Source organism: Macadamia integrifolia, chromosome 2, assembly GCF_013358625.1.
Source record: "Macadamia integrifolia cultivar HAES 741 chromosome 2, SCU_Mint_v3, whole genome shotgun sequence".
Taxonomy (NCBI): Eukaryota; Viridiplantae; Streptophyta; class Magnoliopsida; order Proteales; family Proteaceae; genus Macadamia; species Macadamia integrifolia.
Window position 1 is genome coordinate 36,737,033 of NC_056558.1, and position 16,643 is coordinate 36,753,675.

General features: G+C 41.1%; 2 protein-coding genes across 4 annotated transcripts in view; both read left to right on the forward strand.

Moving 5' to 3' along the window:
* Positions 1-8,062, forward strand: part of LOC122062100 (probable protein phosphatase 2C 57) — a 23,367-nt gene extending 15,305 nt beyond the window's left edge. For all 3 annotated transcript variants that reach the window (XM_042625752.1, XM_042625760.1, XM_042625767.1), the window contains exon 4: positions 7,339-8,062. In XM_042625752.1, the coding sequence (XP_042481686.1) occupies positions 7,339-7,903 (565 nt within the window). In that variant the 3' untranslated portion in view covers positions 7,904-8,062. The remainder of the gene's footprint in view (positions 1-7,338) is intronic.
* Positions 8,063-9,455: 1,393 nt separating this feature from the next.
* Positions 9,456-12,227, forward strand: LOC122062092 (probable inactive receptor kinase At2g26730). Its single transcript, XM_042625740.1, has 2 exons — positions 9,456-11,104; positions 11,256-12,227. Exons 1-2 carry the CDS (start codon positions 9,871-9,873, stop codon positions 11,918-11,920), a joined length of 1,899 nt encoding a protein of 632 aa, XP_042481674.1. The 5' UTR covers positions 9,456-9,870; the 3' UTR covers positions 11,921-12,227.
* The last annotated feature ends 4,416 nt before the right edge of the window (positions 12,228-16,643 follow it).

Here is a 16,643-nt window from a genome sequence, read left to right on the forward strand (position 1 = left end):
CTCAAAAAAAAAAAAAAAAAAAAAAAAAAAAAAAAAAAAAAAAAAAAAAAAAAAAAAAAAAAAAAAAAAAACAAAAAAACAAAAAAACAAAAAAAAAAACAAAAAAAGAAAACAATACAAAACAGAACAAAAAACTAAGCTATAGACATACTATCAATTTAAGGGTTGAAGATGCCGGAAGATGAGAATGTGGATGGCATACAAAGCTTCAATGAGACTGTGAATGCTATCTCTATCTGAGGTCTTGGGGGTAGAGCTTTAAGATACAGTATTTGAGAAGGTCCTCAGATCTCTGCCACCTATATTTGGCTCCAATGTCTCATCCATTGAAGAGGCTAAGGACTTAGATATATTTATCATGGCTGGGATGCATGGATCCTTGACAGCCTATGAGATGAGAATTGGTAGTTTGGTACCATCCAAACCCACAGGCAGAGAGGCCGCATTCAAAGCACAGATGGGTCACAGAGCATTCAAAGAGTCAGAAGCAGAAAGCTCAAAGAATTAATCAGAAGCTAACTTTGTCAAGAACCTACAAAGAGAACAGGGAAGGTACAAAGGGAAGTACCACTGAAGTGTTTCAATTGTGGAGGAATTGGACACTTTGGTTCAAAATGTCCTTTCCAAGGGGAGAGCAACAGTGATGATGACTCCAGTGATAGAAGCTGGGACAGAAGAAGGTTAAAAAAGAAATGGGCAAAGTCAAGTAAGAAAAGCTTCATTTCCAAGAAGTATGCCAACTTATCAAATTAGTGTTCCACTAGTTGGTCAGAAAATGAAGGAAATGAATCCTTGTTTAAGGGCATTGCAAAGAAAGGGCAGAAAGGGAGAGAAAATCTGATGAAGAGAAAACTGGTTCAGAGATAAATGAAGAGGAGAATGAAGCAGAAGATGACCTTGAAGGAGAGATGATTTCCGCCTTAGATGAGTTGAGTGCAGGGAGATGGCATAAGAAGAACTCCAGAAATCTTAGGGAAGCCACTGAACTTGTCATGAAGTTGAAGGGGCAAGTGAAGGAGTACAAAGTCATAGTGGAAGCACTAGAATCCAATTCATCTTGCAGTAAGAAAACAGCTGCAGACTTGAGAGTGAGTTCACAAGCCTGAAGACCCAAATGACAGAGCTTAATCAAGACGTGTGTCATCTTTATGAGCTTGAAGAAAGGATAGGTAAGCTTGATGAGATTCAGAAAAGTCAGAGACCCACATGCTTCAATATTGGACTCGGCTTTGTAGAGGAAGCATTTCAAGTAAGGCAAAGGAAAATGAGTCTGTGAAGGCAAGGCAGGAGGAAAAGTCACAAATGAGAGTCCTGTGAGTAAAAGAGAAAAGGAGACAACAGGGACAGGGAAGAAAGGCAAGAGGCGGTAAATGCACAGCAGGCCAGGAAGAGTGACTATGATAGCTTAACCAAGACCAAGGGAAAAGAAAAGCTCAAAATCTGGTGAGGATCACAGACAAGAGACCCCAGACAAGCCAAAGCAAAAGGAATGCTATGTAAGACAAGGCAAGAGGTGAACAATGACAGCTACAGTAGGCTTACCTACCAAATGCCAAGGAGGTACATTATACATGGCGCTCACAGGTTGGTAGAGACCACAATCCAGGCTCAACAATAATTATTTTATCGGGCTATTCCTTTGCATGCAATGGGTATGGTGATGTAGATCAAAGCAGGAAGAAGAAGAGTCTTCGACTAAAATTTAGAGGGAAATTTTTTTTACTGTTTACGTGAACAGTAACCGTGACCACTGTTCACATGGACAATGTTGGGGGGGGGCCCATATGGACTGTTTGAGCAAGGTTCTTCTAGAAGGGATTCCTTGGATTTGTGTACTTCGGGCTCCTTTGATAACGTTTCTACCGTTTCTGTTTCTAGAAACAGAAATGGAATTAAGGTGTTTGATAAGCCATGTTTCTAGAAGTCGATAGTAACCAGCGAAAGAATGGCCTGGGTCATTTATTGAGCCATAAATAGGTAGAAATTTCAATTTCTATTTCTGAAAACAAGTGAAACAAAACAGTTTTATGAAACGCTTTTTGTTCCGTTTCTGCCGTTTCCAGACACAGAAACAGCAGAAACGCGTTTCTTGAAACGTTATCAAACGGGCCCTTAGTTTAAGTTTCCTTTGATTGTTATTATTTGTTTGTCTTTGCTTAAAGACAAGTTATTTGTTTCCAGTTTTAGGAGTTTCCTTTCCCACCCCAACCCCCCCTTTTTTTTTTTTAAATGTCTTGGCAAGCAAGCTTAGATTAGGAAGTCCTTTGTTTCCTATTCTATTAGTTTTTATTTTGTATCACTTTCTATTCTTGAAAATATCCTTTTTCAGTTTAGTTTCTAATTTGTAAACATTTTGTTTTGAAGGCATGGCTGAACCTATATAAAGCCAACTAATGTAAGATTCTCAAGACAATCGATTAATGAATTTTATGAGTGGGCTTGCTTGCTAGTTTGTCTGAGAAAGACCAGTTTTCCACAGCTGAGATAGCAGCGGGTGAGAGGCCCATGGCTGAGATAGCCTACCCCCACCCACATTTATCCCATTGAGTTTTCCATCCTTTATCTTCTTCTTCCTCTATATTCCCTTGTTACTACTGTGTGTTGAGAGATATTTTGTAATCTGAATCAAGCTGTTAAACCCCCTGGAGTACTGCTATTTCATGAATTGAGGAAGAGCCTGTGATAGCTTGAAGGAGGGTTTTTCTGGGAAGGCTATTGAACCACCCTAAGTTTCTGGCCTTTGTTCTGTTGCAGCCCCTGTTCTGGGGTTTTATTTGGCACACTATAAGGGTCCTTTGACCAGGAGATAGAGGCCATCCAAGGCCTGTAGCTGCTGCTGTTGAAATTCTCCAATTTGTTCCCTATTTCTGTCCAGAATCAAGAAACAGCATAACTCCCAGTTCAGCCAGCAGAAGCTGATAATAGTTTGGGGTTTTTTTTGGCCATGGAAGACTTACATTTGATCCGAATTTCAGGCTCTACTGAGATTTCAGCCAGCAGAATCTGATATTTTGTGAGTTATAGGCTACTGATTTGACCTAATTTAGGTTTTTATTTCTCAATTGTTACTTCTGATCATAAGTGAGTCTATTATTTACCTAATGTTTGGAGCCTGTTACTAGTTCTTATCTGGGATTGATTACATCCGTAATCTTCCTTCATCGGTTATAGGAGCTCTGATTTCAAGCACAACATATGGCCATGGATTATGCGAGCAACCTCATCTTACCTCCAATAAAGCATTTTGTGGAATGAGGGCTAGGCCAAGGAGGGTTTTCAGGGATTGGGGAATATGGGTGGATTATAGAGCTAGGGGTGGATCTAAGGTTTGTCCATTGGGATTGGGCATGGACGAGTGGCCGGCCAACATGAAAAACTTCTCCCATCTCATCAAACACCGGTGCAGGATTAAAGTCAAACATCCACAGTGGTTTTTTTTCCTTGAAATTTCTTATAATAAAAAGAATCTCAGTGTTAGTAAGTCGATAGAAAATGAATGGGATCCCTCCGTGTCTGAGTCTGATTGATGAAGTTGTCCCCCACTAGATCTTAGTAGATCTAAGACCTTTCCCAAATAAAGTGGGATAAACCACTTGTTTCAAACCGAGTATAGAAATGAATGTTTAGATTTCACTTATTTTTTATTGGGTCAGTGTGAAGTATGGCTTGTCCAGTTGAAGCAAGCAACCGAAGGAAATCTCATATGTAAATGCAAGGTTTCCTCCAACCTATGAAAGGAAGGAATATAAACCTCTTGCTGAATCTCGATCTATCTTTCTTGTGTCGCTAGATTAAGCTTTCGATTTTGTTGGTTTCAGTGGACCAGACTTTGAACCGCTTGTTACGAGTTACGACATCAGTTTGCTAACTCAGCATCAAAGAATCAATATCCTATTGAGGGGGTCTTTTTTTTTTTTGTTGCCTTAAAAAGGTGGTTTTGCCTAGTCCTATGCAACGCCTTTCACTTGTAGATATTGCTCTAATTGAGCTGGTTGAGGAGATGAAACGCTCAATTTACTTGTCATGAACATGAGGCCTTTGAGGAAAATCAGGAGTCATGTGCTTGATTCTTTGATACCGATGTCAAAGGTGGAGAGAGATTTGAGTAGTGAGACATCTCAAAGGGGGAGAATGCTTTGAGAAGAGAGCATGGTTTGGACTCAGTGGGAGTCTTGTATACGACCTTTGGACTTGTTGTCAAAGGGGGAGAATATGGGCATATGCAAAGAGCCTATACACATTGTGAATTGCATAGGGTCTGTGTTTGTGTTTTGAGGCAGGAGAGAGCAGAGTGGGTTGCATGTGTGTGTCGCCAAAATTCCAAGGGGAGATTGTTAAGTGTAGAGGCCGTCGGTGTTGTCATTGTTGTTAACATAGTTAGTTGGCCAACACACTCACAGTTACTGATGTGCAATGGAAGAGAGGCCAATGTGAACTGTGAAGAAGAGCACAACTTGCAATGGGAAATGAGAAGAGCTAAAGATTGCAAGTTTTGTGTCTATGCAGTGGCTTCAGGGGTGCTTTGAGCTGTCCTTTGGAATTTGTGAAAGCTCAAAATATGAGAAAGGTAGATCTCTGAATCTTTCCAATCATTCAAGAATCATTATATAGGATTTAGAAGTATGGCTTGATCTTCAGATATGATTCACAAGCTTAAGGAAGCTATGTTTGCACATATATCAGATTCAAGCTAGTTTTATGTCCCTGTGCACTCATCCTAAGTTGAAGAGAAAAACATGAAAGTCGTGGCTCTTCAAGTCAGCTTTAAGTCAGTGAAAGAATCAAGTCAATCGGATTTGGAGTTATGGCAATTTTAGTGAGCAGTGGTCGGGGTGCTGACCTGAGTTGGTGGCACACCGAATCAACCAGTCAATGGTGGCAGAATGCATTGAAGCTTCTGGTCTGAGGTGGTGGCATGTCAGATGCTAGCCTAAGGCGCCGGCCTGAGGTGGTGGCATGCCAAATGGTAACCAGCTGATGTTGGTAGTATGCACCAAGCTCGGCCAGTACGCTGTCAAGAATCGATACGCTGGTAGCAGCATAAAATGTGTGAATGTGGACTGTTTTAGGGCTATTCTCTTGGGAATCTTATATATAACCCTTGGCTTGATGAAGAAAGGTAATAGAAAAGGATTTTGGAGAAAGAAAAAGGGGTTTTGGAGTGGCTTCCAAGCAAGGAACCCTAGAATCCACAACCTTCAATGTTCCATTAATGCTTTCAAGCATCTGAGTAAAGGGTTGTTGATGTAAGAACAAACCTAGGGTTTGTGAGAAGCTTCAAGAATCCCCAAGTGATGACTTGGTTGAAGCTCCAGCGGCAAAGAAGACTTGAAAAGAGTGAATTGCACAAGGTAAAACAACATTGGTTGGAGGTAACTGTTCTTGTTTGTATTTCCCACATATATATGTACTATTGCATAGACAAGATGTATGATGAAATGTGTAGACTTGGGACATTCTTGTTGTCTATTTGATTGTAATCACCAAGGCTACGAGTGGGTGCTTGGTAGAAGGGTTGAAGCTCCTTCGTGGTTGGGTGCCACATAAAGTCGAGGGTGGATGCTCCGTTGGAGTTGTAACTACATAAATTAGGGGTTGGTGCTCCTTGGTAGTGGGTGCTACCTGTATTGGGGGTCGGCTCTTGACCGTGGGTGTCGTCGAATTGAAATGTATTGTGCATATACCCCAAGGTAGGATTTGGGTTGTAGCCCAAACTGCCATATGCACCGTGGATGTAGGCACACTGCTGAACCGTGTAAGCCTAGTCTCCTTTTAGTGTGTGCTATTGTGGTTTACTTTGCTCTGTGGTTGTATGTATATTTGTGAAGTGCACTGCAAGGTGCATTGAATGTATCTGAATATCTGGTAGACTGAGCGAGATGGTTGCTAGGCATGTGCATGTGAGGGATGTGTGTATGTGCACCTATGCACTTGAGGGATTTTGATGCCAACGAGTGAGTTGGGCAAATTTTTGTGGGTCAGAGATTATCCTTTTCTCTATGACAGCCTGAGTTCAACAATTTGAAGGTTAAAAGTACTGTAGGGTTGTTTGTGTGTGATAAGTACCAAGGGAACCATGTCACCTCATAACACTCATCAATGGATGCTTCTAAACAACCTTGTATTCTCCACGACATGTAGTTCCGTCGACAGCTGATCTAGATTGTATTGCTTGAGCTTGCTTTGTTTCATCTCATCCTTCTGGTTGGAAATGTGGGACTGGTCAAGCGCAACTTATTTAGCATAGCCAGCTAAATTAGGATAATTTAGGGGAAAAGTTGTTTCCCCTGTTGGCTATAGGGGTCCCTTTTTTTGTATCCTAAAAGTGGAACTTTTTCATTGCATGTTATTAACTCCTCCAAGATGACTCTTTCTGCATTATTCTTTTAATCTTGCAATACCAGCACCAAAGGCCACAAACATATCTGATATGGTATGTGGGATCTGCACACAGCCCTCTTGACAAAAAAAAAGGGCGTATACGGTGCACGAGGCTCCTGCATGTGCGAGGTCCCACCATGACCACTTGACAATGTGCAGGAAATGGTGGGGAAAGAGAGGTGTAGAAGTGGGTGACAGAGAGAATGGTTGGAGCTGGGTATTGGGAGTACAGTACCTTACATGGGTCCCATGTTGCTACATGTTAAATCTATTTGGGTTTTAGGGGTAGTTGGTGTCAATCCCCCATTTTTTTCATATAATAAAAAAATGAGGATGATGATGTGATAGGTTGAAGGGTAGAATGGCCATTTTGAGAAGTCAGGAGTTTTTAGTCCGAAGGTTTCACATTTTTTATACTGATGAAAGATTCTTAAACTTCAAGGGGGTAATATGAAATGAATAGCCGAAGTATTGTGGAGATAGAGAACATTTCCACCGTAAGTTCTAGTTGAGAGGGATTCATGTTCAGGTTTCCATCGTAATCTTAATCTTAAAGATCTAGCTTAGTATATGGGATTTGGCTGGGAATTTGTGGCTTTAATAATTTGGGTCTATGTGTACCTGTTGCCAGTCTGGACTTCAGTAAGCTGAGCGAAGCTTTGCCTGAGCTTGGCAAGTCCTTGGGAGTTGAAACAGAGCTTGAGCCTGAGCGAACATATGCGACTGTTTCATGAGTCTGAGCTCTAGGTAAGTGTGGATATATAATTCTGGCATCTTATCAGCTAGTTGGTATCATGGCCTGTTGCACTCATGGCAGTCTGGGACCGTCTATAGTCTTTTATTTTCATGGTTTATGCATTTATTGGAATAATGACCACATGGCTTATTTCAACATGATTACATTCTGTCCTGCTTTATGGCTTTTTTACAACTCTATTGATTTGCATCTTATGGCAGGTCATTGGTGGTTGCAAATGCTGGAGACTGCAGGGCAGTACTCTCCCGTCGGGGCAAAGCAATTGAAATGTCGAGGGATCACAAGCCAGTCTGCATCAAAGAGAGGATGCGGATAGAAGCTTCAGGAGGGCATGTCTATGATGGCTACCTCAATGGGCAGCTTAATGTTGCTCGTGCCCTTGGGGACTGGCACATGGAAGGAATGAAGAATGGGGAAGGTGGACCCCTTAGTGCTGAGCCTGAGCTGATGAGTACGAACTTGACGGAGGAGGATGAATTCTTGATCATGGGTTGTGATGGAATCTGGGATGTCTTTATGAGCCAGAATGCGGTCGATTTTGCTAGGAAGAAGCTCCAGGAGCACAATGACCCAGTCTTGTGTTGCAAGGAAATGATCGATGAGGCTTTGAAAAGGAATAGTGGGGACAACCTAGCTGTTGTAGTGGTGTGCTTCCACTTGAAGCCTCCACCAAATCTGGTTGTGCCGCGCCCAAGAGTGCAGCGAAGCATATCTGCTGAGGGTCTGCGAGAGTTGCAGGGCTTCTTGGATAGTTTGGGGAACTAAACTAAAGTGGGGGTGGGTTAATTTTTCTGATCGTCGGTTTTAGCTGTGTTTTAGAGTTAATCTTGAGGTGATCAACCAACTGTATCATATGCGGCACTAACAGATTCTTGTTTCATTTGACTTAGATCTGTGTTTATTGATAGACTCATATTCTCAGCATTTGTTTCAGTTTTTGTCAAGAACTAGCACAGATAAGGATCTGAGAAGCTCTACTGTCCCAAATTTTTTATGATGGAATCTATTGTGGAAATGTGTTCTATGTTTCTAATGCATAATGATTTGACTGGGGATTTGATGACTTGGAAGAACTCAACCCTAGAAATCGGTTTATAAGATGAGGGAACAAAAGACCATATCAACCCTCATCAAATCTCTTTTAAATCCGACGTGGGATCAGCTCCACATATGACTTACATGATATCATAACAAACATTCTCTCTCTCAATTCACCACTATCAAACCACCACTCACTACAATTCACTTTGTGAGCCATCCTTCTTAACCCACATCCCCAAGGATCCAGATTCTTTATTGTTCTTAGATTGCGCAGTGCAGTGCAGTGTTACTTGCAGCAGTCGACGCATGTCTATGCCACATGGAGGGTGAGGATGAGGAGAGAGAAAGAGACATGTAATCCATCTACCCAACCCGATTTTTTAACCATATCCATTCTGGAACAGCAGATTGGCGGTTGCACATTCTGATTGGCTGCTGCACCTTCTTCTCCAGTGGTTCTAGATTTGCAGGTTCGAGCCTCTCTCTCTCTCTATTCACCAACTCAGTGCAATTCAGGTTCGGGTTGGAGTTGGACTCGTTGGCCATAGAATTGAAGCATACAGTGGCATTGCTGCTGCTACTCCTTTGGTCGTCGTGTGTGTCATGTTAGCCAGCGAACTCCATGGAAAAGGATTGGAGAACTCAAACTTCTAATTGGGTTAGAGTGGATAAATCAGGGATCATATCGGAGAAGGAATTGAACCCAAGATTTATTAAGTACCGAAAGCTACTGAAATTCCTCAAATGTCTGTGATTGTTCCATACACGAAATTCGATTCCAGACCCAGTTTCTGCAGGGATGGAAGCTGCCAAAGGGCATCTAAGGGAATAACACCAACTAGATTTCTGTCACCTAGTTCGGTAGATGTTACCTAACCCTCTTAATTTCAAGAAACTCTGGGGAAATGGCAAGGGCCATTATCTGGCTTCCATGAATAAAAAATAATGGGCTGGTCGGGTACCGTCGTGCTAGGTGTCTGCACCATGTATTACTTAATCGGGTCGAGTTCGATTGGGCTTAAATGGTAGACCTAAAATTGACACCCCTATCCTTCCCCATTATACTGCCCGTAAATTAAATTTGTGACTCATCCATTAGCAATGTGGAAACATCGTAAACTATAACTGCATAAAAGTAATCCTGAGTTCCAGACTCCCGAAAGTTCAGGACTCTTCTCAAATCGTAAGTCCGTACGAAGACAGTAGATACGTCCCTCTGTCTTATCTTGACAAGTGTAGCAATCTCCTAATATGGCTAAGATTTTTTACTCGCCTGTCAAACACTGTGGGTCCACCCTCACCCGACCTTTCCAATAGGTTTCAAATTCATCCCAACTGGCAAACAGTAGCCGAATAATTCATCATTTCAAACCTCTTCCGCTGGCCGTCGAATTGAAATTACAGTGATTAATCCGACGGCTGTCAGAGGTGGACTCAAACGGACCCCACCCATTTTCAAATTCCCATCTATTAAGGATTCGTTTCTTTCTCTCACTCTTTTTCACTTTTGTCTCCTATTTCCAACACAGTGTATTCTGTAGCCTCTCTCTCTCCGTTGTCTTGCGCGTGGTTTTGCTCACATGGCTAATCACCGGAAAACAGCTTTTCTCAGCGTTCGAAACCGTCATCGTAAACCACCTTCGCGGACCATGCATTAAAGACATCGTCTCTGTCTTCTTGTAATCCCTCTAATGGCATTGTCCTTCATATCTGTTTTCTCTGTGCTTTGGGTCTCCGTACTGCTCCTCCTGTGTCTGCAAGTCGATTCAGAGCCAAACGCAGACAAGCAAGCCCTTTTAGATTTCCTCTCGGGAGTGCTTCACTCGAACCGCCTTCAATGGAACCAGTCAGTCTCTGTCTGCAACTGGGTCGGAGTCGAATGCAACGACAACCGTTCTTACGTATACTCTCTTCGTCTTCCAGCTGTGGGACTCGTTGGTCAGATCCCTTCCAACACCCTCGGCCGTCTTACCCAACTCCGCGTTCTCAGCCTCCGTTCGAATCGTCTTTCCGGAAAGCTTCCTACTGATTTTTCTCAGTTGAAGCTTCTGCGCAATATCTACCTCCAGAACAATCTCTTCTCAGGCGAGTTCCCCTCGAGCTTGACTAGATTGACTCGGCTTACACGGTTGGACCTGTCGTTCAATAACTTCACCGGAGAAATACCCTTCTCCGTCAACAATCTTACCCACTTGACTGGGCTTTTCCTGCAAAACAATGGATTCTCTGGGAATCTCCCCAGCATTGATCCCTTAGGTTTGATCGATTTCAATGTTTCTTATAACAATCTCAACGGCCCCATTCCTCAAACGCTCTCAATGTTCCCTGCTTCTTCTTTTGCCTGCAACATAAATCTCTGTGGAACACCGTTGAAGCCCTGCAACCCATTTTTCTCATCCAAAAAACTATCCAAAGCAGCAATCATCTCGATTTCTGTCGGGGCAGGCATAATCTTATTAATTTTGCTTCTGATTCTTCATCTTTGCTTGCGGAAGCGGCATCGGAGGAAAGCAGGGAAGCATCCAAAGCCGGGGACTCGATCGGTAGTCGCAGAGACGGGAACATCTTCGAAAGACAATGGCCCGGGTGGGTCAGCCGAATCAGAGAGGAACAAGTTGGTATTCTTCAATTGTGGAAACAATAACTTCGATTTGGAAGATCTACTGAGAGCATCAGCAGAGGTGTTAGGGAAAGGAGGCATGGGTACATCATATAAGGCTGTATTGGAGGAAGGAACGACTGTTGTGGTGAAGAGATTGAAAGACGTCGCCGTCTCGAAGAAGGAATTCGAGTTGCAGTTGGAAGCTCTAGGCCAGATCAAGCACAATAATGTGGTACCCTTCAGAGCATTTTACTACTCCAAGGACGAGAAGCTTCTCGTCTGTGATTTCATCCCTAATGGAAGCTTATCTTCCCTTCTTCACGGTACCTCTCTCTCTCTCTCTCTCTCTCTCTCTCTCTAGAGAGTTTCAGTTGTTACAGTCATGGAAATTCCCTAAATTTCCGCCATTTTCTTTAGAAAAAAAAAAAAAAGGAAATCGGGTTAACCCGGAATTGATGGGTGATGTGATGACAGGGAGCAGAGGTTCGGGTCGGACGCCACTGGACTGGGACCACCGCCTGAAGATAGCGGTAAGTGCCGGGAAGGGGCTGGCTCACCTTCACGGGTCAGATAAGATGGTGCACGGCAACATCAAGTCGTCGAACGTACTGCTGAAGTCGGACCTGGATGCGGCTATGTCGGACTTCGGGCTGAACCCGTTGGCAGGAACGTCAACTCCGCCGCAGCGAGTGGCGGGCTACCGTGCGCCGGAGGTGGTGGAGACTCGGAAGGTGAGTTTCAAGTCTGACGTGTACAGTTTTGGGGTTTTGCTGCTCGAGCTGCTGACGGGGAAGTCACCAAACCAGGCGTCGGTTGGGGAAGAAGGGATTGATTTGCCGAGATGGGTCCAATCGGTGGTGAGGGAGGAATGGACGGCGGAGGTGTTTGATGTTGAGTTGATGGAATACCATAATATTGAGGAGGAGATGGTGCAGCTTCTACAGATCGCAATGGCTTGTGTATCCACGGTGCCAGATCAACGGCCTGATATTAGGGAAGTTGTGCGTATGATGGATTATATTAATCGGCTTGATACTGATGATGGAATTCGTCAGTCGTCTGATGACCCTTTTAAGGGATCTGACGGTCAAACGCCTCCGCAGGAGATAGGGACTCCTCTTGCTGGCGTCACACCGTAGAGCCAGTCCCGAGTCTCATGACCCGTTTCATTTCCAGGAAAAATCCGAACGAAAACCCTGGGTAAAAAAAAAAGAAAAAAAAAGAAAAAGGGAATCAAAACCAAAGAGAGAAATTGGTGATTTGGTAATTTTTCTATTTTTATTTTTTAATCTCTTTTATTGGCCCCCCTTTTTCTGTGTGATTTTTGAGAGCTTGAACATTCTTTTTCTTTTCTTGTGATTGGGGCCTTGGGAAGAGGGTTGATCTGATTAAGCATTATTTGTTGAATTTTGTGGGGGTTTGAGTGGAAATGGCTTCCTAATCTAATTTTTTTTTTTGAAAAAAATTAGTAGAAGTTAGTTTTTTGCAATGAAAAGAAGAAAAATAAATAAATAAATAAAGGGCAAAGTTTTCTGAGCTGCAGGCTTGGACAAGACCCTGCAAGCCCCCTAAGCTCCCTCCCCCCCCAACTCGAGCAGCCTGCCTGATACCAGCGATGAATGAATTCTTGTTCACTGTGAGTGCAAGGAAATTTGTCCCTAAATTAAAATGCTAAGAAAATTATTAGTTTTTAACATTCTTATATACCCAATATCTCCACTTATCAATCATTCCCTTTTGTGATCACCTTCCTTGCTGTGATAAATAAAGTGTAAAATTTTTTTTATAATTCATTTTTTTCCTTAAGAACAAGGAAAAAGGAAAATGATTTGATTAAGGAAGTTAATTTCATCATCTAAAGAGTTACTTGGTAGCCAAAAAATTGGTTCATGCATAACTAGATGAGCTAATTGTTTAATCAAAAGTACCACACAGTTGAACTTGAGACAAATTTAGTAACCAAAAAAAATTATAGACATCGAAAAATAAAGAAACTGAGCTCCAAGGCCAATGATCTGGTGTTAACATTCATTGAATCGTCCCCACAACTAGATTGTTACTTGCAGTCCTCTTTCAGGTGGAATCCCACCGAAACTGCTACCCCCTTCATCTCTTGGAGGATGATTGAGCACTTCTCTCACTAAATCAGTGAGGAAGTGTGTAGTGGCAGGGCACTGCCCCATCACCTAAATGTCATTCTGTCCGTTTCCTTTTTTTTTTTAAGGAAGCGGAGCTGTTTTTGAAGCTCCTCTATGCTCACATAGTCCGACTCATATTTGAAGTCACCTCGTGCGATCTCATGCGCGGCCCTCATTAAGTCGGGCCTAGGCTACGTATGATTACAGAATCGCCCATAGAAGCCGCTATCGCGATTAGAGCGATAAATGGCACAATAGCACCAGGAGAGTTTGCGCAGAGCCCAGTTTACAACCAGCCTAAGCGCACTCTTTTTTTCCTCGTTCTCTGGGTTTGGAAGAGCAGGTGCGGTGGCCCGAGGGGCTCGCACACATTAACATCAAATTTTTGGAACTCAATATTTTTTTCCCTAAAAGGTCATTTGTATTTAAGGGAAAAAGAAAAAAAAAAAAAAAAAAGACTGACTAAGCAAACCAGATAAATCAACATAAAATCACTTCTCACCTTCAATACAAGTAAATGTCAAATAAAGTCTTAAAAGGATTTCCAAGGCTAGACCACACCCTCAGTTTTTGAAATTAGCTTGATCATGTTTTTAGTATTAATCCACACTTTATTGACTGGAATCTCATCTATAAACTTGTTTTGACCCTTGAAAGTCTGCCTCAACTTTGCCGCCACAAAAATTAAGACATTATGACCTGTTGGATAATGTAACAGGCAATTGGTGAGTTTATGGTGTGCAAAAATCCCATGCTCAAACAGGGGGTCTCAAGTTCGAGTTACCTACTTCCCTCCTTCCCTCCATGCCTTAAAATATAAAAAATAAAAAATAATTTTTGAATGATTTATAAATCATTCATCAAATCATGATTTATAAATCATTCATCAAATCATGATTTATTTTTTTGCTATTTTACTACAAGATCGCCGAAATCGATCTATGTCTGACATTAGAAAACGCAGAGTTACTTGAGGTAGCATTTTTGAATGGAATACAGCGATGGAGTGCTAGAAACGATTATTAGGTGAGACATCGTTGGAAATTCCAATGTTTATTAGTGGAGGCCACTGTCCATTGATTCGTTATCTCGGAAGTAGCTAGGAATTTAACTTTAGCTTCCATTCCAAATTGAAATGCAAAAATTTAGAGAGAGAGAGAGAGAGAGAGAGAGAGAGAGAGAGAATATGTGTTCGGGGATATATGCATGTATATGCATGTATCTAAATGGAAAAATGACACGTATCTTCAGGTAGAGTGTCAAATGGTGAGGTTTTAATTATTCGGTCTGATTTTGGTTCGATCTACGTTTTGATAAAGTAAAATCAAAATCGCACTGAAGAGGAATAAGTTGAAATCAAAATTGTTTTTATTTGATTTTGATTTTTTTTAATTTCTAGTTGATTTTTGTTATTCAGTTCACATGCAACTTATAATGTCAATTTTGAAAAACGATTTATAATGATTATAGGTAAATGATAAAGAAAAAAAATATATATCTTACTTAATAAGTTGTATGCAATAAATAACACAAATAATTAAATAGAGCAGTAATTCATCAATAAGAAACCAAGAAAAAGTGAGATTAAACCATCGAGGTTTGCTTTTCGAACAGAACGTGACGATACAGGAAAAAGTGAGTGTTTAAACTTTCTTTGAGGGGCTGAAGTTACGCAGCCTTTCAAGTTAGAGTTGAAAAGTTTGTTGTCTTCTTGTGGAATTTGCTTCTTCTTTTTCTCATACCTAATTGGCAAAAGTGAAAATGGAATATATATATATATATATATATATATTTATATTTATATGTATTCTCCATCTCCGAAGACAAAGGCTCGCTCTACTGCAACAAAAAGTCTGCAAACACTGAAAAAGTCTCACACATGACACATATCCGGTGCAGCTTGGATTGTCCCCCCAGCCCTTGCCTTGCTCATGTTCTGTAAAATGTAACGACTCCCACAACTCTCTCTCTCTCTCTCTCTCTCTCTCTCTCTCTCTCTCTCATACACACTTATTCCAAACCAGTCATCAAAAGACTCAAAAACATTTTTAAATCGAATCTACACTTATTCCAAACATTTCTTTTGAACAGTTGGTGTTTTTCCTTCCTTTTCGTGACTCAATGTTATCTAAGGATTGAAAGATTCGGCTCCTATCTAACGATTGTTCTCTCTAATCATCCTTCAATCAAACACAGGCACATATTGCAACACTTAGGCTCATGCAGTCTCAGGCGTGCCGATATTTTGTTGAAAAGTTGTTAGAACATCAGTTGTTGGAGATAATCCGGATCCTAGATTGAATGAGTTCAGCTCGGTTTGATTTAAATGCAAATCGTTTGGAAAAACTTAGGGCCCGTTTGGTATCGTTTCTGTTGCAGAAACGCCGTTTCGTATCAAAAACGAAAATTTCAGTTTCTGTCTCAAAACGCAGTTTTTAAACGAAAAAATGGTGTTTCAAAATTTCAGATTTTTATCTGAAATTTTTTTTTTTTTTTTTGTAAAATGGAACGAAACTGGGAAAATGGAGTTCCGTCCAATCTCGTTTTTTCAGTTTTTTTTTTTCACTTTTTGTTCCAAAAAAACAGAAAAGGACCGTAAGTGCACCAAACAGAAGATTCCATTTTTTCGTTTCAATATAACGAAAAAACTCCAGAAACGTTTTTTTAGAACAATACCAAACAGGCCCTTAGTCTGTAGTCCTGAATCAGATCGTTTGAAAAAACTTGTCATTGCTTGTATATAGGTTTGGTGGTGCATAGTGAGTTTAGAGATGCCCCTTTGTAATGATTTTTCAAAGAAACTGTCACCTTAACAGGCAAATCAACTGCTACTTAGGCATCGTTTGATAATGTTTCTGTTGTTTTTGTTTTTTCTATGTCTAGAAATAATAGAAACGGCTTTTCACGTTTTTGGAAACAAATGGATTTTTGGTGTTTGATAAACATGTTTCTCGAAATGTTTTTTACAGACATAACGCCATTAAAAACCCCAATAGTATTATCTGATGCCCAAAAGGGAGAGAGGGTTCGATTGCCTCTTTTTAGGTTTAAATAGTTGAGAGATTTATTAGGCACAACATCCTTTTTTTTTCTTCTCAAATTTGTTTCTAGAATCTGACTTGTTTTGTCAAAATCTTTTCTAGAATTATAAATAGGCATAAATTTTGATTTATGTTTATAGAAACAAGTAAAACAGAACAACTTTATCAAATACTTTTTAGGTTGTTTCTCTATTTCTGGAAACAAGAAAATGCAGAAATAACAAAATGAAACGTTGTCAAACAGTGCCTTAGTCTCTGCACTCAAGTGCATATGTTGCTCGTCACACCCAACTGCTGCCCTGCTCTTTACACCCAGTTGCTTCAGTTTAATCTGCTCATTACACCCAACTGCTGCCCTACCTGCACTACCACAGCCATCGTCACACACTCTGAGCTAGTTCTTCTTATGTGGCAAAGAAATAATCACAAAATATTTAAATTGACAAAAACCAATTTTAGATAGGGGAGAATTTATTGATCTTTGGTGATATGATTCTCAAATGATCAAAACCTAGGGTTTTAGAAAGAGAGAACCCTCTATGAGAGAGAGAGAGAGAGAGAGAGAGAGAGATGCATCTGCAAAGTGAAAGTGCATAGCAATTTCTGCAATGATAGCTGGAATTAGATGGAGGAAGAACAACGATGAAGGTTGTGGAAACCCCCTCCATCTTTTGATTGGGGAA